Source organism: Bombus flavifrons, chromosome 7, assembly GCF_040668555.2.
Source record: "Bombus flavifrons isolate JBK064 chromosome 7, iyBomFlav1_principal, whole genome shotgun sequence".
NCBI lineage: Eukaryota > Metazoa > Arthropoda > Insecta > Hymenoptera > Apidae > Bombus > Bombus flavifrons.
The window spans coordinates 12057292-12081598 of NC_138448.1; the positions used below are offsets into that span (position 1 = coordinate 12057292).

Here is a 24307-nt window from a genome sequence, read left to right on the forward strand (position 1 = left end):
AGATGGAACCGAATTAATATTCAGACAGACCGTTCCAGCTCTCTCGTCTTTCTTTATTATACCTCAGTCGAATTGTAACGAAGGAGGAATTGGAAGAATCGTAGAGATTTCCAGGTTGGACCGTTTGTGTTTTAAAATCCGTGTGTTGGTCGATATCGGAATCGTATTGAATTGCCAGATGATAAATATGCATCCCGTTTAACGCTCATTATAGATCGCTTGAAAACGATCTGTAGGACTTGATATTATATCTTTGTCAATATTCTGTCTCGAAAAGAGTTACGAATTCGTCGGTATTCCAGAACGTACTAGAATGATATAATTATCAAGTACTCAAGACGACTCAAGATGTTTGTTTTGTCAGTGTTATCTCTGGAAATTCATTTTCGTTCTTGAATTCACGAAAGAAAACTAATTAAACTTTCAGCGTAGTTCGAAACTAACCCTTATCAAGACAACTTTGTTTGTTTCTAGTTTCCGTATCGACATCGATGTCGCGATTACATTGGGAGAAACCCTAACCGATAGCCGATAGTAGTACAAGACACTTTTCGTCAGACACAAGAATCGGACGACATTCAACGAGATTCATAATTTTCACAATTTGTAAAGGAATGAAGGAGTAAAAAAAAAAAAAAAAAAAAGAAGGAAGAAAAAAAAATAAATGAAGGAATTACACACCATAGTCGTCCTCGTAGATAATGGCGACCTTGGTCCAGTTGAGAAACTCCATGATGTCCTGATAAGCGGCGTTGAGCAAACTTTGTGCGGGATAGAGGTTGATGCTGAACTCTTTCGCCTCCGTGTCCAGGTCCAGCCTGGCTTCCAGATGTGGAATGTCCAGTGCGTCGCAGATGCTATGGATGTGTTGGCCCAGGATGGGATCCGATGGGCCGAATACTGCCTGCACCCCGTACTTGACCTGTTGACACGCTGCAACAAACGTAGACCTCGACTATTCATTTGTCGTTAAATATCATTTAAACGTCGCTAGAAACCAGATACCACGCGTGGTTTTTTATTCGAAATTTTTTCATTAGATATTTTGATAACTTTTTTTATATTATATATAATATTGGACGTTCGGAAAAACGTAAAATTGGGAAATATTTCATGTGCGGATGCGCAGAGATTAAGGATGATAAAGGATACACTGTATTTTTGCAATATTATAGTAACACGTATAAATATCTAACAACAAATGTACGTAATGTGTGTAACAACACATGTACATATACACATATTATATATACATATTAACAACAACAGTGTAGTGGAAGCAGAGAAGAGAAGTGAAAACTCAAGATAGATGGTTGGATATTAAGTAAAGTTCGGAATGGAAGGAAATGAAAGCGGAAGTGGTCTTTGAAACTAGAGAAAAGAATCCAGACAGGGGGAAAGGAAATGGGAATAAAGTAGAACAATCAATTTGTAGGATTTTAAGAAGCTCAAGTTTTCTCTCATTTCTACGGTAGTTTTACGATGATTTACCGCTGTAAAAAAGCGAACAGTTAAACTATACATGAGATTATTACAAAACAAAATATAGACGAGGTTGTTAGTTGATTGCCTCATTTGATGATCGTTAGAGAAATTCGCATATCTACTTGGCGATCTGTTGGTAATTTCGACGCGCTTGTTCGTTCGATGAATCATTACAGAGAGAAATCGGCGAGATGAGGAGCGCCAGCGACCCATTAAGATCGGGAACGTGTAGATGACCGGAGAACGATGTTAATGCGGCGTTAACGACTCGCTAAGCCGAACACATGACCGTGGTATTCGTTTATGGCTATTGGAAATTGTTCCACGGACACCAGGAATGTCGATTATTACCGATAATGACGTTACTCTCCCTCTCGCTCATATCCCAAGTTGAATCAAATATTCTTTACACGTAGAACTAATGTTACGTAATTAGTTGAAGCGAAAGTTATACAAAAATTACAAAAAGTTTGGAATCGCTATATGTTGTGTATAAAATTCAAGATTTTAAGGAAGAAGCAGCTTAGAATTGTGTTATCGTAGAACATTTTTTGGTAAATGATTGATCGGTTTTCAAATGAATAATTAAATTAACAGATGATTCAATATATGTAAGTGCAATTGAAAACAAGGACGCACGTCAGATACTTTAGATCCCAGTAGGCGTAACGTTGCTAAATACGTATTAATTAAAACGTCTGCTTATTATCAAATTAACGCTCGGCTAAACCTGGTACTGGAGATCGTAGTGCCTGTAAAATCATTCTGTGTCTGGCTCTTGCAGCACGATGCACAAAGCGGAGAAGTACGCGTAGGGTAGCCGAATGGCATACTCCAGGTGTTATCTTGCCTCAATTGCAACGAGTTGTTACAGACTGTCCGGGTGCTATTCAGATCCTAAGTTAGCCAACTACAGTGCCTTTCAAACCTCAGACAATCGGTGTGCGAGTTACTTTACCTTATGCCTGCGAGTTAATAGAATACACAGGGCAAGAATTTGGACTCGTGTATCTCGCTGAGAACAGGCAGCTATCACATGGCCTATATTGCGGTTCGAATTGTGGAACACGTGTTGTATAAAGGTATTGGAACCGGTTTCGGAATTCAATCTTGCTCGCGACTTTACGACTTTAGAACCGATCGTTATAACGTGCAATTTACACTGGCTTACTGATTCTATGTACACTTTCAGATTTGTTTCAAACTTTACCAATGTAACGATGATAATCGAATCTCAAAACAGTGCTAACGAAATTTTGGAACGTTTCGCGTAACAGATCTAAACAGATGAAACAACGCGTATTCAGTGAATTCTTCCAGTAGTAGAACACGAGGAGGGCGCGACATGAGGCCATTATGAGTAGTATAAATTAGGTATTGTAACCGTGTTTTACCAGATATAAAGGATTGGAAAATTATATCAACTAGGAGAGTATGGAAGTTCGTAAAAACTTAAAACGATTGGAACGAGGTGAAAAGTAATAGTAATAAAAAAGAAATAAAGAAGCCTGATGCATCAAAACGGTCGAAGAAGATGTAAGTCTAAAGAAAACGGAAGAAATAATCCTTTCAACGAGTTGCTCACTGATTTTTCTACGAAGCTAAAGTAATTCTTGCACCGTTTAGAACGTCTGGCTATAAAGAACTTATCTACTTGCTGTGGCATCCGGTCGTGACTTTTAGTGCGCCGCCTCATCGGTAAAACGATCCGATGTCTATTATCGTTTTCCGGTCTGACGACATATTACCCACGCGGAATATCTCGTCGGCAATGTTACGTTGTGTGGCTTTCCGTGAAAGTAGTTACGTCGTACGAATCACAACGGCGTCGGAATTTATGAAGCTTTATGTCTGGATGTTACTTCGATTACTTACGACCCGGAGAAAAAGTCAGTGAGAACGGAAACCAACGGGTAATGAATTCTCCGTGGTCGAGTTAATGCGCTCACGTTCGAGATGCAATCGCGGTCATTATATTCGAATTATGTCGGTATCGAGCAATTTCTTTCTACTCGAAGCTTGCTGTATATTATATGAATGCGAGCATCCAAATACGTTATGTAACTGTAACAGATTTAATGCAGATGCTTTTGAAAAAGTTACAGAATAAATATAGCAATGGATTTATTGGTGTGTTAAAACGTTGGCCAATATTTTAACTAGACCGTACAATTCTTGCATATAAACATTAATGTCCAGTATCCCGAAACCTACGCGTCAATGATTATTCATATGATCGTCGAAGCCATTATGGTCTTTGAAATATGGTATAGTAGTAATGCGATATGGTTATAACTTTTCGAATAAATTTTGTAACCAGATTCCTCGCTTCGATAGATTTTCTTTTCATTTTTCTTAAATTTTTGGTTTCTATAAAATATCTGCTAATTCTAAATTTCCGACCAGTGATATACGCGTGATGACCGTTTTACTAAAATGGAATTCCCTTCCTACACCCCTCTGGAAAACTGTGAAAGCCAAAGGAAAAATTTGTCAAACAAAGAGGAACTTACGATAAGAAGAATGAACAGTTGGCTTGAAGAATTAATGAACTGGTTGGCTTGTTGCAGCTAATTTGTGGTTTAATCACGTAATCGTCGTTAGACATTAACGGAGAGGGAAACTCAAATCGCGAGGCCTGTGGCTGTTTTCATTTCCGAGGTAGACATATTCCGTTTATTTTTTAATATCCGTTCCATTAGCGTATCCTTTGAAGTGGCGATTGTGCCGCGGGCAGTGAATAAGTGAAAACGACTGACAGAGAAATGGCTGGCGACGAATAAAGGTAGTGACGAGCAGAGATTCGACCAAGAATAAAAAGTGAGTAATAGTGAAATACTAAAAACCTACCATTCCTTGTTTAGTACAGCAATGGGCAAGATAACTGTTGTTGAAGTATGAAAAGAACAACGAAGTTCATAAAAGAAAGAGATATATAAAGAACGAGGTTGTTGTAAGGTAATCGCGTAGTTATTGCGGAAATCTTATCAGATCTTGTGGTTGCTGAAAATTTAAAGATAACAACGAATACAATAGAATAAACGAGATATAAACGCGACACGAAGATGAAGAGACACCAAATTTTCAATTCTCTCGTACATCTTATGACTACTTCTAATCATACTTTTAATTTAAAAACACTATGCATTTTGCTCCATGCAGAATAAAATCCACCACGTGATAATGTTATTAAGGATAATGGTTCTCTTAACGAGCAGCGATACAAAATGATGGTTCTCGTAACGAGGAACGCTACAAGACGATAGTTGCCGAAATGGCGAACTTTATTCCCCAATAAAGAGAACATTTACCGGTTTCCTAGGTAAGTATGCCTGTTTCGGTGTACTTTGTGTAGAGCTAACTTATACAACGTATTAAGGAAGAGCGGAAAGGAATTCGCGTGAGATACGGAGTAGAAATTACGCGAGTTGAGATGAAAACGGACCGGCTTCATGCGGCGTGGAGACTTTTAAAAATAGGCTTTAACGCTGTTTAAAAGTAGCGAGATCGCCATTGTTCCCGCTACAAAGCGGAAGCTTTACGTAGCGCCACCCTTAGGTACTCCCATGATACGCGAAAAAAGCTTTGACGCAACATTTATATTGCCATTTTCGTATACGCTGGAATCTGATAGCAATTCGTAGCCTTTGGCTCATACGTTTTATGTTTTCATTTCTAAAACAACGAAGTTTACTTCATTTATTTTGGAAGAAAGAGAGAATCGCGCGTGTTACGCGAAACACGTTGCATCGGCCGTAGAAAATGCAACGTTGGATGGAAAATTAATATCCTACGTTGAACGCGAACGTCGACTGCATTAATTTTAAAAATTCATGGGCCAGTAGTCGCCCGTATTTTCAAAATAGTGATCTGTCGTATGAACGATCCAAGTATTTTAGGATACGAGGGGTAGACTCTTTAGAGACTTGGACCAGGGAGCGGGTTTAATTAAAGTTTTTAATTAAATCTCGATTTTTTTGCCTGAAACTTCATTGTCGTGGTTGATATTCTTGATAGCATCGATTTTGTCACACGTTAAGTTTTTCCCTCTTTTATATAAAATATGCGAGGAAGAAGTTTTCGAAATGTAACACCGAAGAATAGCGGAAGAAAGAATGTGTTGGAGACTGTTTTTGAAGGCGAGAAATGTGGTTTTTCTTACGAGCACGACTGGTCGACCAAAAGGCTGCCACTGTAGAGGTTCAAGTGCGAGTACTTAGGGAGCTTCACATTTATGAACAAGTTTATAGACCCGCTCGAAGTTTAAAATATCTGTTTGGCGAGTCGTGGTTGCTTCAGGCGACTCCGTTAATATCGAATAGTCAATAAGAACGTAGATGCTGTGCATAATTGCTTATTACGCTAATTTGTACTTACAAACTACCTAGCAGACTCGATGGATCTTGTATTCGGATATTATATTCAGTATTTCTCCTAAATTTATAATAGAATCATTAGAATTATCGAGATTTTTGTTTTTGGAAATAATATTAAATTTCTATTATTCATCAATTATATTATCACAATTATTATCGTGCAGTTGCTCCGCTATTTTTCCAAATCACATTAAAGTGAATTGCACATGAATAAGCGAACGTGAATTGAATACTTTCCTTCTCCATTCATCGCGAAATTCTATTAAAAGCGCCGAATAATACTTGGTGCAATCGTTCCCCGAAGTCTCTTACATTTGATATATTTTTCTCAAGGTACGGATCCACTCAGTCGTCTCTTAATTCGGACCAGCTAATTAACCCGCAGGGCTTAGGGTCAGAGGATAAACTTCCGGTTAATTTGCCTTTAACCGCTGCCCCTGGTAATTACATCATCGACGACAGGTTCAGGTCACCTTGGAGGGTAGAAACGACGCAGGGATAGTTAAGGGGGTGGCAATTAAATGGCATGAGCATCGATCTCCCCAGTCACCAAGGATTGGATAGTCATGTTTTTTGTCAAGACGACTTGATAGGAAAAATATTCAATTTTTCATTTTTCATCTGCCAGAGTATTGCAAATTATTTATTCTCTGACAGAGAGCGGTTCACGAAAACGTCCGAGTACTTAGCACAGAAAATTTTTGTGAATGTAAAGACCACAGGTGAAAGATACGGTAAGTATATTCTGTCTCCTATGAAAGTACAATTTTAAATTCCAATATGTTGTTGAACCAATTCAATATGCTGCGGTTTGAAGCATATAGAGCGAGAAATTTTTGCAGAAGCCAAAAATGAATAAAGTGGAATGATTTTTTAAAAGCTTCTAGGTTAATGATAAATTTAATAAAATTAAAAAATGAAAGCTTTATGGATTTAGAGCCAAAAAAAGTCCGAAAGAAATAACGTCATATGTATAGATATCTCTGTTATCAATATTGGGAAAGCAGTCGAAGAAATAAAATTGTGTAAAAAGAAAAGGTAATATCGCTTTCAAGGTAAAGTATTGAAAGGGAATAGAAAAAGAAGTTAAAAATCTGAAAACTTTTGTACGACCACCCGATCAACGACAAAAGGAAAAGACCTTAATCTCCTTAACAAATCGCGTCATGCGTACACCGTTGGTATCGACAAATGTTGACCCGTGTTTCGTCGGAGCTTCATTTTCCATTCGTTGACCTTCTAACTTTCTCTTTGAACCGAATAAAACCATCAGAAAGCAGGATACTGTGGGAAATTCAACGTCTCAAAGGTTACGCTAAACCCGAAGAATTTACGAGGTTTTAGGTGGAAAATAGGAGCTGAGATAGTCTTTCCTTCTTCGAGGTTGAATTTTACTTGTCTGATCAATTCCAGTTTATTCTACTGCGCTTTACATCTTCTCGTCCTTGTTGTATATATGAATACAAAACATTTGAAATCAGATCAACGATCGTAAATTCCTTTCAAAATAAGTGAATATATTCGAGGTTTAGCGAATTTATGTTTGGCTGAGGTACAAAAACGAAAGAAGCATCATATAGTCTGGAAAAACTCAGACACTATGCTTGGTCACTGGCTATCGGTTATATTCCCTTCTTTTTCCCAGTAACGTCGGTACAACTTGCAAAATCGACAGTCGTATTTTACCAAGAGAACCACAAGAATATCGAAACTTTCAAGTTTCCAACGTTTCTCGGACGTTGCACCCGCTTCTTTTTTCCTCTCTTCTTTCTTTCCGACGAACAGCGTCGTTGATTTTCTACTACGAAGAAAATTCGCACTGCGTCAAAAGTTCGCGGCCAGTTTGATTGAACAGGAATGAAGGCTAAGCGATAAATCCACGCTCGATATTATTCGTAGCGTAACAGGTGACTCGTGGCCATTGACGAGGATCGATTTACAATTGGTTGATACCAGACGCGCTATGCATTTCGACGCTGAGCTAGTTCGATTTTTACAAATATTACGGACTCGAATACGCAGTTAATTTTGGACTTTTAAAATGGTGCCTCGTCGGTTCGTTGTGAAGAAATCTGTCTAAAACCCGGAAGAATATAGGAAATTGTGGCGGAGTACTTCACAGAAATATTTTCTTGAAAAAATGTTTGTCAAACAAAAATGCAGCAATAGCAAACATTGTCCGTTTTTTAGGGAACACTTTAACTAACCTTTACATAATTATGAATTCGAAGATTCTTAGAATAGAGTTCGTTAGGAATTTTTGAAAATAATACTTTAGAATTTTTATTCAAAATACGGTATATATGGGTTGAATACGAGAAATTGCGTGAAAATAACTTCGAAAATATACGAAGCGATTGTAATTAGCACGAAATGAGTGTCTATCACATTCAGTGTCAGTCGCTTGTTACTCCATGGTTAAAATTACATGCCAGTTTCACAAAGGAAGATTCATTAAAACGTCGATGTACACTCTTTTTCACTGAATTTCCTCGAGCGTTAATCGGTTACAATCGACTATTCAGTCTGTTCCGGTCTAGTCGTTGCATGGATGAGAATCACTTCCCATTCTTTGTTTGGAAGTAAGAATAGCCTCAGTTGAAAACCGATACGAATTATAACAAACTGTCTTTGGGTGAATCTTGCAGTAGGTTATTATCCAAACGATAACAATTATGCACAATGCTCGCTATAGTCTTATAATAGAAACATTTTTAATTTGCAAGTGAAATCATCTGCATAGCGAGTGCCATGTAACTTTAAAATTAACAAACTTTGCCAGTAATTTCTGAGTTTTATTATGCGATATCATAGCAAAATGATTACTTTCTCTTTCTGCTACAAATAGAGAAGGAGAGAAATATGTGCGTTGTGTCGTATCGTGTTATACCTTGTTGCGTTATTCTCTTATATTTTTAAATTGTTTCAATATACCTAATTACACCGCTCAATGACTCAAACCGGTCATTCAGAAATACCGCGATAAAAGTCCCTAAAACACCGTTAAATTCAATCAAGAATGAGACTTATTGGAAGTAACAATTTGCTCGTAATGCACAGTTTCACCAAGATGAAACGTAGTTGGCCGATAGAGAGGAAAACGCTCACTTCGAAGCGGACGAACCGGCGAGAAATACTGGAAGCAGATAACAATGACTCGCGGCCGTTGCAGACGCGCATGGAACCCGTGTATCCTTTCCGTGGATGTGTCCAGCCCTTGTTGGCTCTCCTTTCAACTCCCTTAACGAGGTGGCGAGTGCCAGTTTGTCCTTTGATGTCGCCAATTCTCCAGACCAACCCCCGACCACTAGAGCAACCTCGTTCAATCAGAGTAATTGTGCGTTAAATCTCTTCGCCTGCCGTGAAATCAATATCACACCATCTGAGGACTTTCTACTCTACTTTTCCAATGTCAATGTCTCTTATATCAATGACTCTGTGACGTCTGTCTTTCAACTTTATGGCGTTACTGATTGTTTTCAATCCTGGTTCCCTTTCAGGTGTCTTCATCCTGGCTCTTATCCTTATTTTTGTACCAGAGAAATCACAATGAGATCTATATGAAAATATCACTTAAATCTGCAAAAATGTGAAAATTCTCTAAAGTATTACAAATCTAGAAAAATGTTACGAAAACTTAAAAATCAGTGATTTTCATTACGCTAGAAGAAAAATGTATTTCCCACAGCCTGAAGACATACGGGTGAATTGGCGCAAAGAGCAAATATTCCCTTCCTTTTGTACCTGATCTGCAAGTTCGCTCTGTTCATCCTTTCTTCGCCCTCTGCTTACCTTCTCCTTGTATACCCAGTGAAATCAACTGACGAAAGAGACGTATCCATTCGGAGCAAGAGTGCACACAAGATGAATTCGAAAATTGTCGATAAAGCGATTTCTCCATGCACGTCGTCGAGTGCCATAGCGGAAGTAAATTTTGATAACAAGAATGCTAGATGCCAAGATTGTCGAAGTCACAAATCCAAATCGAACTAGTTCGATCGGAATTTGATATCAGTGGACTTGACTTTATTCGAGACTGATTCTTAATATTGATTCTCGTCGACATAAAATCACATTATCAACCTAGTTTTGGTATATCGTTAGTTACAAATTTCTTGAAAAGATTCGAAAGAGAATTGTAATTAAATAAAAAGAAAGGAATTGAGAAATCAACATCGATTTTCGGTAAAAGTCTTCGCAAGGGAAAAAGAAACGAAAATAGCATCTTTTGTGATGTCTAAGTTAAGTTTGCTGATAAAAGGAAAGGAAACAAAATCCAAAGAAAAACGATACTATAGTCGTCCGTTCGTTCCCTCTGGTTTGCGTTACGATAAAAGAGCAACATTGCGGTAACGTGAGAAAACGAAAAGCTTTTTTCTTCTAAAATCGCCCCCTTTTTTTTTTGTAAACATACCACGAATTACAAGTTACAGAAAAGATTGAAACTAAAAATCGTTGTTAAACAAAATGACGTTGTTAAAGCATAAAATTCACTGATCTGTTCTCGAAACTGTATCTTTCGCACCCTTCGTTTAACATCGTACGAACTTATATTAATCTGAAGTTAAAACTTTTGAAATCTAGAAATCGTTGACCAAACTAGGATTCAGGTGTTGATTTTCGATTAACCAGTATATATAGAGAATTACGAAGCGGAATAGCATCGGCGATAGCACGATTCCGCCGCGACAGGGTCGCAGATGCTGTTCAGAGCGAAGCTTAAATCGCGAAAAGAGCAGCGGCTGCACGAACGTCGTTGACCCGGCTTTGAAATACGATCGCCAAATCCGCTCGGTTTAATCCCAGCCTCAAACCTTTGAGAGTAGCCGTAGGCTCCATTATTTGCAGATTTCGCGGTGGCGCGACTGCTAGCTTCCGGTCGTGGAATGCCTTTGCCTCGAACCAACGAGAGAACAGTCGAAGGTATATTTTTCACGAAGAAACGAAACAGAAGAAAAGTTAATTACTCGACTGTTTCAACGTTAAAGAAAGAAAAAAATATGTTCTTCATTTAAGCGATGGTTTAACAGAGGTTACCAATGTTTATAGGATTCTACATACGGCTGTGCTCGTTGTTGACTCGTATCGAGCTTTGTGACATATTTACCGAGTGATAAAAACCTTCTCGAAGGACCATTTCACACAAGAGGAAAACTACTAAGTGCTTGTGTTTGACTGATTTATTTACACTAAATTCGCGGTTGTTTCGAGGTTGACTTAGCCTCCGTATGCGTTCACGGCGAGAGCTGACTGACGACAACAGCGAAAATTTGAAAGCGATGGTTTCGCACTTCCATTTCATTTCGTTCTTAGCGCGTTTTCTTTTTTGGAAATGGGCATATAAACGTGACCCAGGAACATTGGCAACCGTACGGAATCTTCCCTACAGACGCTGTCGACATGTGCGCGGATGAGTTACCGACAAGATATAATCGCCCCTGAAAGTAAGGTAACGCTCCCGGTAAAAGTTTAAATGAAAGATAATTAACGTATTTTCCGGGGCGACTGTATACGACTCTTGGAAAATGTGCCTGGGCTTGTAGCACATCTGTTTAGTATCGAGCGTAAGACGTAAGACGTAAAGAAAGAGAAAGTGAAAGTTAAAAAATATTCCTTTGCAATATACCAGAGCTTCTCAAAGAGGAAATTACATGCGCGCCAGAAACTCAGTTCTCCACGGTTCCAACGGCATATTTATAAGACACTATAGATGCGCATAAGTTACGTAAAATGGTTCACGGTCGAGTTTCTCTTAGAAGAGGATGCGAATATACATGTTCACGGCCGAGAAGGCTCCGTGCGGAAGATTGAAGATTGAGAAGCAACCATGGAGTGTCTTTATTCGTGCAAGGCATCGAGAACAGAGACTTCAAGAGATGCTCTCGAACACGTGACAAGACGTGACGTTGTACCGAGTCCCGCTTTCTTCTGCTCTATCCAACCGTTCATTGTACTACGTTCATTACCATTTGTCTGTATACGTAACTTCCTCTTTGTATCAAAATCTAATTGTGCGTTTACAATCTGAGAACTTATTTCGAGAAAAGATACTCGTCTCTTGTAAAATGTGAAATAATCCTATCTAACCCCATTGTCAAAATGTTTCTTATTACTTTATCTTATTCGAGACTTGTCGGTAAGTCAACCTAGCAACCTTGTGCCCTTTTTTATTAGAACCCTTCTGTTAGGTTCTTTAAATTTCTTCTTTGGAACTATATTTTCCTCGTAACGCAAAATCTTAAATATTGAAATATTAGAGGCCAGATAAGAAGTTGTATTGTATGTATCAGATATATCGAAAGAAGACTAGTACTTGCGGAAAGTTCGTTTGAATAAAAATTCCTCCAGTGTTGGAGAACAGCTATAGTGGTACAAGTACATAGCCAGCAGATTTCTCTTTCTTAAATCGATTGATTTGTTGAATCTCCTTCTAACGGTACTCGTTTCTTACAATAATCATCAATTTCACGCGTATTCCTCGAGCTACTTGAAATTCGTTGCGCGAGACTCGATTTTCCGTAATTTTCTAATAACACCGCCACCGAGGTACGACAATCGAATAGACCAGCGAATTCCACTCGTCCTCAGTGCGAAGTGTATCGGTTCTGCTACCGATAACCGGTCACCGTTTACCAGCACGTATGCACATAACCGTAAAAACATAAAAACGCCCACGGCCAGAAGCAGATAACGTTTTACGCGAAACAAACGGTTCTACAAGCTTCATCTCGGCGGCAGGTGTGCGCATTTGCATGCATACAACCGTGGCCGTAGCAGGTCGGCGCGGCGTTGTTCGCTTGTTCTCGAGAGCCTTACAAGCGGTTTTGTGGAAAACCGTATCTCCAGGCCTGTCTTTAGCGATACCGAGCTCGAAGTGATGTCGTTTAAAAGAGGCGGATGAAACGATAAAAGACCTCGTAAGCGGAAGAGCTCGAACCGGGTGAATGGAAAACCAACTGTCGGGGGAATCTTCGAGCAGTAACTTCGAATATGACACCGTTTCGTTTCGACAGATTTCTCACGTGAGAAGGTTTTAACCTCGATACCGTTCCCAATGATGTTCGGATTTCGCATTAAGTTAAAGAGAATATGTGTTTATCGTTATCGAAAACAGATTGGTGATGGCGATTTTGTAAAGTTACTGGAAATTTTGTAAGAGGACTCATCGTCGACAGTCAAGAAAGACTCATAAACCTGGGTGAATAGGAAATCAGCTGTCGAACAATAACTCACCGAGCATTGTTTCGCTTGGAAACATTTTTACATGCTAATCGGATTTAGCTTTGATAACGGAATTTTTTCGACTGATAATTGAAAGATAAAATTTGGATAAGAAAATTATATTTTTATCGTCGTCGAAAACAGACTGATGATACGGCAGAGCCGAAGGTATTTCGTGATGTTGCCAAAGTTGAAAGGTGATTAGAATCTATGATGCTGAAAGAGGGCTTCCACAACAGTCATTGTCGACATCGAAAGAAAAGTCACGGCTATTGTGGAACAAGCGTTTGCTGGCTTGTGGCCATGGACCAACTAGTACTTTGTACAGATAATCCGTATGTTAGATTTTCTGGTTGACCGAAGAAGTCCGGAATTGCTTTGTCAACGATTTTCAATTTTAGAAACAGCTAATGTTTCTATATTGTATCTTACGTTTCTCATTTTTCACATTTCAAAATTCAATTTTTAAAGAAACAAGAGGGAAAACACACAGAATACTAATCAATGGCTACTATTTTGCTACACAAAGGAAAATCAGAATGAAATAATTCGACTAGAACGAAATCGAGTCAATAGTAGACAGGCTACGTTGAGTACATCGATCTGGAACTTGATCCATCTGTTTGCTGCACGGGACGGTAGACGATTTAGTCGAAAGAAAAAGAGTAAATCCACTGATCTGATTTTCTACAGAGACTACATTTACGTGGGACACGTAGCGCGATGAAAACGGCACAGCTGACGGATTACCCGGTAAATACTAAATTTCACCGTGGATTTTCCAAAAGTCTACAACGGCGGAATGTCCCTTTTATTTGATCTATCACGTTTGATACCCTGATTTATTGATACCTTGAAATTTATCAGTGCAACAAAGTCACAGATAACATCTTCCTGGAAAAGACTAGACTCACAAGATGTAAATCCAATGTCATCGTAAACCAAGACTGAATAGATGCATGTGCCGCCGTAATAATTACGCGAAATAGGGCTATATATCTTACAATTCCTTTTTACTGCTATGCTCCAACATGATTTCGACTTTGGTGTTTATTACACGAATCACGATCGGAAAAAAGTTAAATAGTTGAAAAAGACAAAGTTTTTTTTTTAAAGAGACATTTTTCTATAAAATATACCGCAAAATTAATTATCGATAATGTAAATTTTCCAGTCGATAGGAGTGAAATAACTTGCATGCAACGTTAATAACGACGCCACGACCAAAGCTATTACCTTTGGTCAACTTATTATAACGCCGTGGTGATAAATTTTCCTGAAGGCATCGGCTTACGCTTGGAAACAATTTTCACGTTGCCTTTAATATCTCTTCCTATCCATTCCTCCGGCGTTTTGAATTTTGTCATCCTTAAGTAACGAGATACAAAGCAATGCCGACGAGTAGGAGAACCAACGTGGCAGTCGATATTAAATTTTACTATGGAAAAATGTATACTACAAGTTGAATAAGATAATCCATAATGGGCAGAGCAATTCAATGAAAAATGACATAAGCCGTTTTATTTCAGATCCTGAAATATTCTAGTTACTTACAAAGTAATTACCTACTAATGAATTACAAAGAAACATAAGCACACATTACTCTATTGCTTACCATGGAAACTTACAATTTAGAAATCAGGATTTATACACGTATCGATGCAAAAAGATATTTAATCGATGGATCACTCACCCTTCTTCGACGCGTGGAAGGAGTCATCTTTTGGCACGTATTGTATATCGTACTCCAGCGTCGTCTTCGGCAGGATAAGCCTTTCCTTGTTGATCTTGTACACGGCATACTTGAAGGCCAACTCTGTACTGCTATCCTTTTGGTCATGAGTGAATATAGCACCTGGAAATCAATCGACGTTCAATGTGTTAGACACGATCGGTCAGAGCAGAGTGGTTCGTTAAATATCGATTTCGCCACGGTGGGCGGAATTCGCGATCAAGATTCACCTTTCCATGCCAATATACTTAGAAACTGCTGACCCTGCTATTCTTTTCGTGCGAAGGACAAGTGCCCTCCTATTATATCGGCAAACCGACCTTTTCGTCTCCTATTAAATCCCACAAAATAATTCTAATTAATTACCAAAATATATCTTTCGTCCTTTTTCCCGATATATACTTTAAACCATAGCGCAATAATTACTAAATCATACCATTTGTTATAGCGCGATAAAGTGATAAAAGCGGTTTTGGATGGCTCGACACGGGCAATTTGCATCCTGAGAGTCCTAACAGCGAATTCTTCGAGTTCTCTTGCGAGCCGAGAGGCGAAGCAAACTCGTTTACTAATTGCTGATCGATGCTTCCAAACTAAGAGAGGCCGCATGTAGGACTATGTCAAGGGCCAGCAACATGTATATATGGTAAACGCACGTGTACTGTGCATATTGGTTACAGCTAGGAAGTTTCGTTTGGAAGTCTGGAAGCTAGTACGAAGGATTTAACCCGGCTCTGCATCTGATACCATTCGTACTTTGAGTGAAATTAACGCTGCTTCTTGTCGAGAAAGAAAATGTCTCGTGCTATCCAGGGCTGTAATAAAACTTAGTCGTTGAGGTGTTTCTCTCTCTGCGTACGAAAGTCGATTCTCTTGTTCGTAAACCTGATCAAACGGTGAACAAAGACATCTCGCTTAAAGCGGCTATGCCTCCATGAAATGAAAACAAGATTTCGAGGAGTACAATCGTGACGAGACATCCCGGAAAGTTTTATTTCTCTATAGTCAACACTCGCTATAGTCAACACAACTCGCAGAGAAATCGAACGACTACAGTCAGCCTTCAGCTTTGTCGGTGTCCCTTAGACAAGAAAATCCAATTGAGATTTCCAATTTTCTTTTTCTTAGGAAATAACACGAAAGAACCGTAATCTAGGGAAATTCAAATAGTATGTATCGAAAAAAAACACATCGGGCGTAAAGTAAAACACTATCCTCCATGTATCTTCATTTCACGAACAATTTCCACCAAATCCACCCTTTTCCCGTTACTTCGAACCGCTCGTCCCTTCCGAGTGTTATTTATAGGGTTTCAAGAATCCAGGTCGCTACTATCCATCTCCGTTTCATTCTTTTGCATAATTAATTAGAAGAAACGCGGGCATTAATCGGCAGCCGCGCAAGGACGGTAGGCGAGATACTGTCCTCTTGTCGTTGAAAAATCGCCGCGTCCACTGCAACGGGGAGTTATCAATTTCCTCAAGGAAGGAAACTCCTCCAGGGGCGTTGCTATCTGCAATCCGGACGTTTACGGTCGCGACAGGCGAGACCGAGGTAATAGAAACGTCGCTGCTTTCGTGTCAATGTGTGGCTCTGCTATCAACGAGAAGCTCATTCATCGCTTTTGGTCGCTAATTGATCCAACTATTAATCGTGTATCGCAAATAACCCGCAGTTCTGGGTCAGGAACGTTTTAAAAATCACCCTTTTTAACTCCAACCATACTTGCCTCTAGCTAAAGTACACGACCGGAGGGGAATTTCGAGCGAACTATGAATAGTTAAAAGGACTATCAAATGTCCTTTGGTAGGCTTACCACGAGAAGTGGAAAAGCTTCTATTTCTGGATATTTTTATGCCGAGTTATATTCCAGACTAAGTTCAGATGTGAAAGAGGATGACCTCTATCAAAAATCGAGGCCATCTTCGAGATTGTAAGAGATACTTTTCCTTCGAGCACTCACGTAGCACGTTTCCTTTAGAATTTTCTTCAACTCGAAAGCTTCAACCATCTTTGTATGGTCATCGAATGGTGAACGCCTTCGAGCTACGCTTGGGGTTAATTTGATGCAAAGATAGCGATATTGGAAGTATCTTTAGGCAAAAGATTCTGTTAAATGTTAGAACCCTGATCTTTCTCTTTCCTTTAAACGATATCCGTTGCTTTGAAACACGAGGATCGGAGTATTCTCCCCTGTCCTCGACACCTTTTTCTCCCTTAGAAATTCTAGCGTATGTGTTTGGTACAAAAGCGTGCTAGGAAAAACATTCGCGAAACGTAATGGCGGTAATCCCAGGCGGAAGTGCGCGAAACAAAAATCCTACAAATCGACTAACTAGCGCGGAAGGGAAAAAACGAGTACGACCAGCTTTGCAACGCTTCTGAAACATTTTCTGGCCTTATTTTTTACTTTTTTTCTCGCCTAAACCTTTAACTCTTCCGACGCTGATGTTTTGCGTAGTTTTGTTTCGTTCGTTGCCCACCCAACTAATCCATTTATCGGCAAATAACTCGACTCTTTCGTCGGCACGACGTTTATCCCTCGGTCCACAGCTTGTTGTGGTGTAACTGTTTTTTGGTTCGTCGACAAACGGTGATAAGTACTCGGGAGAATCGGTGAAAACGGAGACCGTTTCTTTTAGCGGTTTCTTTCGAGGCCCCGAGAGAACTATCCTCTTAACAGCTTCGTTTTATCATTCGTCGTTTAAATGTAGAGCAAAGGGCTTTTCTCGGGATAAAGATTGTTTCCTCCGGGAGTTCGTTGCAGGCGAGAGTTATTGCCACCAAGTGGAACACCTTCAGCTTCTCCGGAAAAACATCGACGTCGAACCCTCCGAGATACTCTTGATATTGAATCATCTTGATTTCTTGTAGATATTAGTTTAATTTTTTGTTCGATTGGCGCGTATACAGTAGTTCACAAAAGTATTCGAAGGTTTGGTCGATCAGACAATTTTTTCTCACACTTTCCTTGCATTTGTTTATTTACAATTTCAATCGACAAATTGGTAGATGACTGCTATTCCAATGATAACGTGATAAATTAATATTTCAGCGATAAAAATAGAAAATTCAACAGTGGTGAAATACATGAAAAATGAATATAATGCGTATCGAAAATTAGTGAATAGAAATTTCAACTAAAATAATTGGTTCGTAAACACAACTTAACGAATTACAATCAATTCTGAATTATTTTGCCTGACGAGAGAACATTTCATCTTTCGTGTAACAATTTTTCAATTTCACGTTAGGCAATACATTAGAAGACTCGATCAATTCACGAAGGATCTCGCACGTTACAGGGAAAATTCTGCATGAACTCGAGTCTATTCATAAGGCGAATCCCGCGTATCCCGCGTTAAGGATCAATTGGATGAACGTGAGTTAAAGGAACGTTGCTAATGGAACGTGATTCATTGGCGATGTATTTTACGGAACGTGTTCCATTGAATATTGGAAATATAACAGTGGTTCGGCTATACGTTTCTCGATAAATCAATCTTCAAAGGGAATGTACTCCTTCTTTTACCTATATCTCTAGAAAGAATCGAACATTACGGTGCAAAATAAACTCGCTGAAAAATACTCGATGTTTCTTAACGGACAGAAAACTTGGAGGAATATCTCCGATTTATCGCTAAAGTTCAAGGAAGAATAAAAGAATATTAGTTTCAGAGCTCGAAATGATCGTAAAATCCTCAGCTCTTCCGTACTTCTTTTCCATCAAGTTTTTATCGAACAAACAGATTATCAATTGGAGTGAATTTAGCCGTACGTAGTCCGACATTTAAATTAATCGAGTCAATTATGCCCAAGCCTAATCTGTTTGCTATTCTAAAAGTGATCGACGTTCAAAAATTCTGTACAAATTTTGTGATACGACGAAAGATTCAGTGATTCATACAAGCTGTTTTTTAAGTCAAATATTAGAATTTTAATTATAGAATAGAATTAGAAAAATCCACTTAGTTTGTCTATGAGAAGTTAATAAAACGAATCTCGATATAAGTACTAAGGGATAGAGTGTGTCTCGTGTTGCAGAGGTTACCGATGCTATACCACATTCATTTTCGGCGTAATCTTCGTGAATCCCATGAGCTTAGGATAACGTGGTCGGAATTTCTGCAAATTAATCTCTATTTCTACGGAATTACAACCACGATAGACGTTGCGCCGCGGTGCGCCGGAGCGCGCCAGTGTGAATGCTGCTAAGTAAATCTGAAATATCGTAAGAAACTCAGATAACTTAATAACGCGAATGCGGAATCCTGAATTTTCTCCTGTCGAAGTGCAAGATACCTAAGTATTTTGAGGAAGCTTTACAATTTAAAAAGACCATATTTGTTAGATTTCGTCTTTAAATAAGATTCATGACACGCTCAAGAACGATAGCAATTTCGATCAAACGATAGCAATTCAAAAATTTCGAACTTTCATATATACAGGGTGGTTGGTAACCAGTGGTACAAACGGAAAGGGGGTGATACTACGCGAAAAAAGGAGTCGAAAATATAAAATAAAATTAAAAAAATTTTTTTTTTTTAATTTTTCTATCGAGACAACGATCTACAGTGAGATCCGTTATAACGTACCGCACGCGTACCGAGCGAAAATTCAAAGTCGATTTTCTCGAAAACAAAGCCTCAAACGAACAATTTTTATTCTATATTTTCGACTTCTTTTTTCGCGTAGAATTATCCCCTTTCCGCTTGTACCACCAGTTACCAACCACCCTGTATATATTGTATATATTTGTACAGCTAAATAAACCTATGAAGGTTCGAAATTTTTGTTGCAAAATAGAATGTAAAGTACCCTTGCAATATCTAAGAGCCTTTCACTTCGATGTATTCTTTCAACAGATATCGACTTAATGTTGCATCTTGGAATGAAGTTTTCTTTTCTCTTCAACGATAAAGAAAAGATTTTCTTCCGATTGTTTATACAAATAAATCAAACAAGCAATTGCACTTTCTTTCCTGATATCCCTGTATTCGGTTATAGTAAAATGAAGTGAATCGAAGGAATCTTGTCGCAGGGATTACCCAACTTTTCATTAGGATTTTCATCAAGGAGCCGCTATCGCTAGAAGTTATCTTGCAAGTAAAAGAAGCTGCATAAGCCAGATGGAAGAGAAGTAAAAAAGAAACAAGTATTATATGGCACGGTTTTCCACACAGGACAAGAATCACTTGATTTAGCATAATGCGCTAGAATGTATTAAAGAGAGTTTTAAACTTTCGCTCTTGATTCATCTCACCAATTTCGTGCCTCCGTTGAAAGAAACGCAACAATGCGGAAAATTAATCATATTTCTTCGGCAAACAACGATAATGAAGTTGAAATTTACAAAGGAAACTACGCCAAGAGAAATGCTATGCAACGCTAAAACTTTCACGGCGTAAAATTTTACAACTTTCCTAACCCCCGTATTTTACTTCGCGCCACTTTCAACGCCGGCAAGTAATTGCGTTTCCGGGAAACAACGATACCTCGTATCTAACTTTGATTTGACCGGAAGAGGAAAAACGAAAGGGCAAGGGATTTTCCGTCTAAAGATAATCGAATGAAAGAACTTCATCGGAACAACGCGAAGCGAAAAGCAGTGATTCGCGAATTATTTTCACGCCACCACCTGAGAATTATTTATTAAATAAAAACCTGCCTGCGGCTCACTGTTTCCATAATCTTTTTCTGTCTTCTACCGTGTACTTAACAAGTTTACAATGCGTTCTACCAGAGGAAAGAAGCAATGGCCAGACATAAATTTGGAAAGTATCTCAGCCAGGAAATAATATTTCTGCGGATAACAAATGAGATAGAGAGGCACTCGAACAGAGACAAAAGGGGAAGAACAATGGGAATTTTCTGAAATTCAAATCGACTATCCTATTTCGTACAGAGCGTACGTCGTTATAGATAACGAGGGAATCTTGGGTAGTTCGCGATCTTTGCTTTTAGAAGGAAGCTCGAAGAATTTTTCCGTCGATGCAACGACGTACAAATCGATCAGGCAAACTTTTACCGTGCTCACAGGAGATGCGTGCGGAACGCGAAAAGACTTTTACGTTAAGTTCCTCCTTATCCCTTTATACCGTAGATACTGGAGATGAGCGCTACTTGCTTGTAGTTTCCAGTCGCCGATATTGCGATTTTTATTTATCGTTTCGCTGATACAATTATTATAAATTGAATCTCGCGGTTTATGCAATTTTTCCGCAACAGTAAATCTATTTTACATCTTCTTCTAGCCGAAAATCTCTCGTCAGTTTGTGAAAACGAATTAAGATATTCACTGAAAAATCCTTTAAGAACAACATCTGTTAGAAAAAACTTCTCAAATGCAATTCCACAGGGATTCCCGCGAATTTGGACGGCTATTCCGGTCCGATAAAAAATCTCTGATTCACGTTCGGCAACGTTCATGTGGATTAGGGAGAGGGACGCGCGTGACAGCACTAACGCGCAATAATTTTCAGGATTACGGACGATCTCGATTCGAGCCGCGGTTCTCGCTACGTACACGATGAATGGGCCAGTTTTCCAGTGGACCGTGAGATCCCGCCAACTTTCCATCGTTTTGCCAGCCGGACGGCGTGCAACGCTGACGACACACTTTGCTACCGCTGTTTCCGTGCACCCTACGAACTCCTAGTCTAGCTTTCATGAATTATTACGGAGATTGTCGGACGCCCCGTGCGGCGAGCGTATCGTTGAAGCCGTGGTCCTTTTGCGGCTAACTTTGGTTAATCGGAGATTTGTTGGACAAAGAAATTCATGTGCTCTTGGTCTCTGTTCGCAACTGTTTGGCCTTTAGATATAAATAGAAGCTTCATGTTTGCAAGAAAGTCGATCATCTTGAATCAGAAAATATTTGAAGTCTCTTAATTACCATAGTATACCGTAGCGTTCCTTCAGATAATCATATATGACAAGTTTTTAGTCGATCGTTTTAAGTCAACAGATATTTGAAACGTCTCAATCAATGTACAGTTTCGAGAATGAAGTGGGATATCTTAAATTTCCTAGTTGTTTCGATATACCATGTGCCATATCCTTTCAGTTTACTAGATGTACAAATTTTTAGCAGAATTTAACATCTGTTGATTATTTTAAGCCAAGGAGTACTTGAAATTTCCCACTCAATGTGTAGTTTTAAAGTTTCGAGAATCAACTTGATCGTCTTAAATTTAAAAAATGTTCTCTCTGAATAATCTCTGAATAATTTCGAGAATCAAGCCGATCGCTTCAAACGAACAAATATTTGACATTTCATAATTGCCATGGTACTGGCATGATGCACCTGCACACATTCGACAAGGAATTTTTAGCAAAATTCTACGTGTTGTTCATAATCGTGAGACACAGGGGAGACTAGGAATTACACGAACGCGTCGTGTCTCCTTTTGCTTCCCTCCTCGGCATTGTGAACCTAAATTCCTATTGGCCTTCTTTCTTTGTGCCAGGGTGCCGCGGCGAGCGAAAAAGAGGAAAGCCCTCGTCGCAAGCCCTCTTCACGGACGAGACTGGAATTCCATCGAGTGAAACGACCCTTGAAGAAGATAAGAACGACAGAGACGCACGAGGAATGGAGTAAGAAGAGCACAGTCGAAGGGAAAAATAGAATAGCCGAGAGAAAGGGAAAAACGCGAGACTGTCGCGTGGTCTCCGAGGTATTTCGAAAATCACTCTGTGCAACGAAACACTCTCCCCCTTGCTGCTATTTCTCTCCTCGTCGCATTTTACTTCTTTCTCCTCGAGAAATGGCCGTAGAAGGAAAAAAAGAACGGAATCCGCGTGAAAGTCAGCCGGAGACACGTAGATGCGGCTAACAAGGCACAGGCGAAAATGTACGAAGAAACGAGTGGATAAGAGAACGAAGATGAGAGGCTGGGTACTTGGGAAGTCGAGTGAAACTTTTCGTAGAACTTTTCCATTCGTCGGAGACATTATACCGAATGAAGTATTCCATCTTCTGGAAAGTTGCGGTATCTTCGAGCAGAGATGTGTGGATAAATGAGATTGACTGGAAAGAAGGAATATTGAGCGAGTTAGACTGTGTGCACACTAGCGACAATTTGTCGCACGACAATTTTGTTGCTTACGACATTTGTTTTTACGGACGTGCACGTATTTGGCGACACGACTGCAGGACGACCTTTTTGTTCTCAAAAGAAGAAGAAATTGCAACTTTTGATTGATGCGAGCGAGAACGACAAAATTGTCGCTAGTACGAACATAGCGGAATTGTTCGTGTAGCTTTTATCGATCTACTGATTCGATAATAGAAATCTCTTCTTTTTATGATGCTGACTTATCAGAAGCTAAAATTATTTTTTAATAGATCACGTATTATACTTGACAAATTGAAGGTGTGAATATTGTGAGTGTGTTAACGCCAATACGTAAATAGAAAGGAAATCACGTCGATCGACGAGGATGTACATAATTATCGAAACAGATTCGTGAATTGTGTAACCTTAATTCGAGCTGATCGAAACCATAGTGGTGTGAATTGTCAGCGGGTGATTTCTGCGTTGAATACCCTCGGTATAGTTTTGTTGTTCAACAAACTCGACGTGGCTTTTGGCGATATACGAACGATAATGCGAGTCATTAAAGCGAACCGCCATCCTCTTTCCCCAATTAACCCGATTTTCCCGTCTTTCGCCAATGGCCTATTTGTTGTTCGTTGTCTCCCAGATCACTGAATTTACCGCAGTATATCGATAACGGGTTAACTAAGTATCATCGTACTTACCCGACCGAGAGTAATGTTTAACGACGTGATTGACGCTTTGTTATCGACATTTAATGTCATTAAGTTATGCGATAATCTGTGTCGCATTCCTTCGAAAGAGTATTAAGGATTGTCATTTTGTGTAAGATCAATTTAATCAACATTGTACTTTTTCTAAATAAATCACATAAGTAACTTGAAATTTCGTAACTTCCAAATTTTGCATCTCAATATCCAATTGTCAATGTTTTCAATGAATGTTAACTAATGAAATCTTGATATCCCCAATGTTTTCACCATTATTCATTAATTAACTCTTGAAATATCTCAATATCTCTCCCTTTCGGCATAAAAAATCTGTGTTCCACAAAAACGATAATCAATCCTCAAAGATAAAAGACGGAATGTGGCGCATGGTTAGCCCCTAATAGCGGCAAATTCGAGGCGGCGCGGTAGATATAAACTCGGAAGGGATTGCTACGACGCGATGGCGTAAATACACATAGCATCCCTTCAAGTTGGTCCGGTGGAAGGCTGCAAGAACGAAATTCGGAGCAGCGGTAATTAATGGCCGGCTAGCGGGTGATTAATAGTTTGCGCGGGCTGCATCGTAGCCGACGCGTCGTAGTTCATCGTCGAGCATGACGAAGAGCGTCTCTTCTCGCCGCGATGCTCGCAGAGTTATTAAACTAATGCGACTCGTTAGCGGTTTCGTCATGCCCCACCGGTCATCGAGCAAATTTCCACGTG

At 39.3% G+C, this 24307-nt stretch overlaps 1 protein-coding gene across 9 annotated transcripts in view; it reads right to left on the minus strand.

Moving 5' to 3' along the window:
• LOC138181438 (glutamate receptor ionotropic, kainate 2) overlaps window positions 1-24307 on the minus strand; it is a 114014-nt gene that overhangs the window by 62724 nt on the left and 26983 nt on the right. For all 9 annotated transcript variants that reach the window (XM_069116213.1, XM_069116220.1, XM_069116216.1 and 6 more), the window contains exons 3-4: window positions 14776-14937; window positions 682-933 (exon numbers count right to left, since the gene is read on the minus strand). In XM_069116213.1, coding sequence (XP_068972314.1) covers window positions 682-933; window positions 14776-14937 — 414 coding nt within the window. The remainder of the gene's footprint in view (window positions 1-681; window positions 934-14775; window positions 14938-24307) is intronic.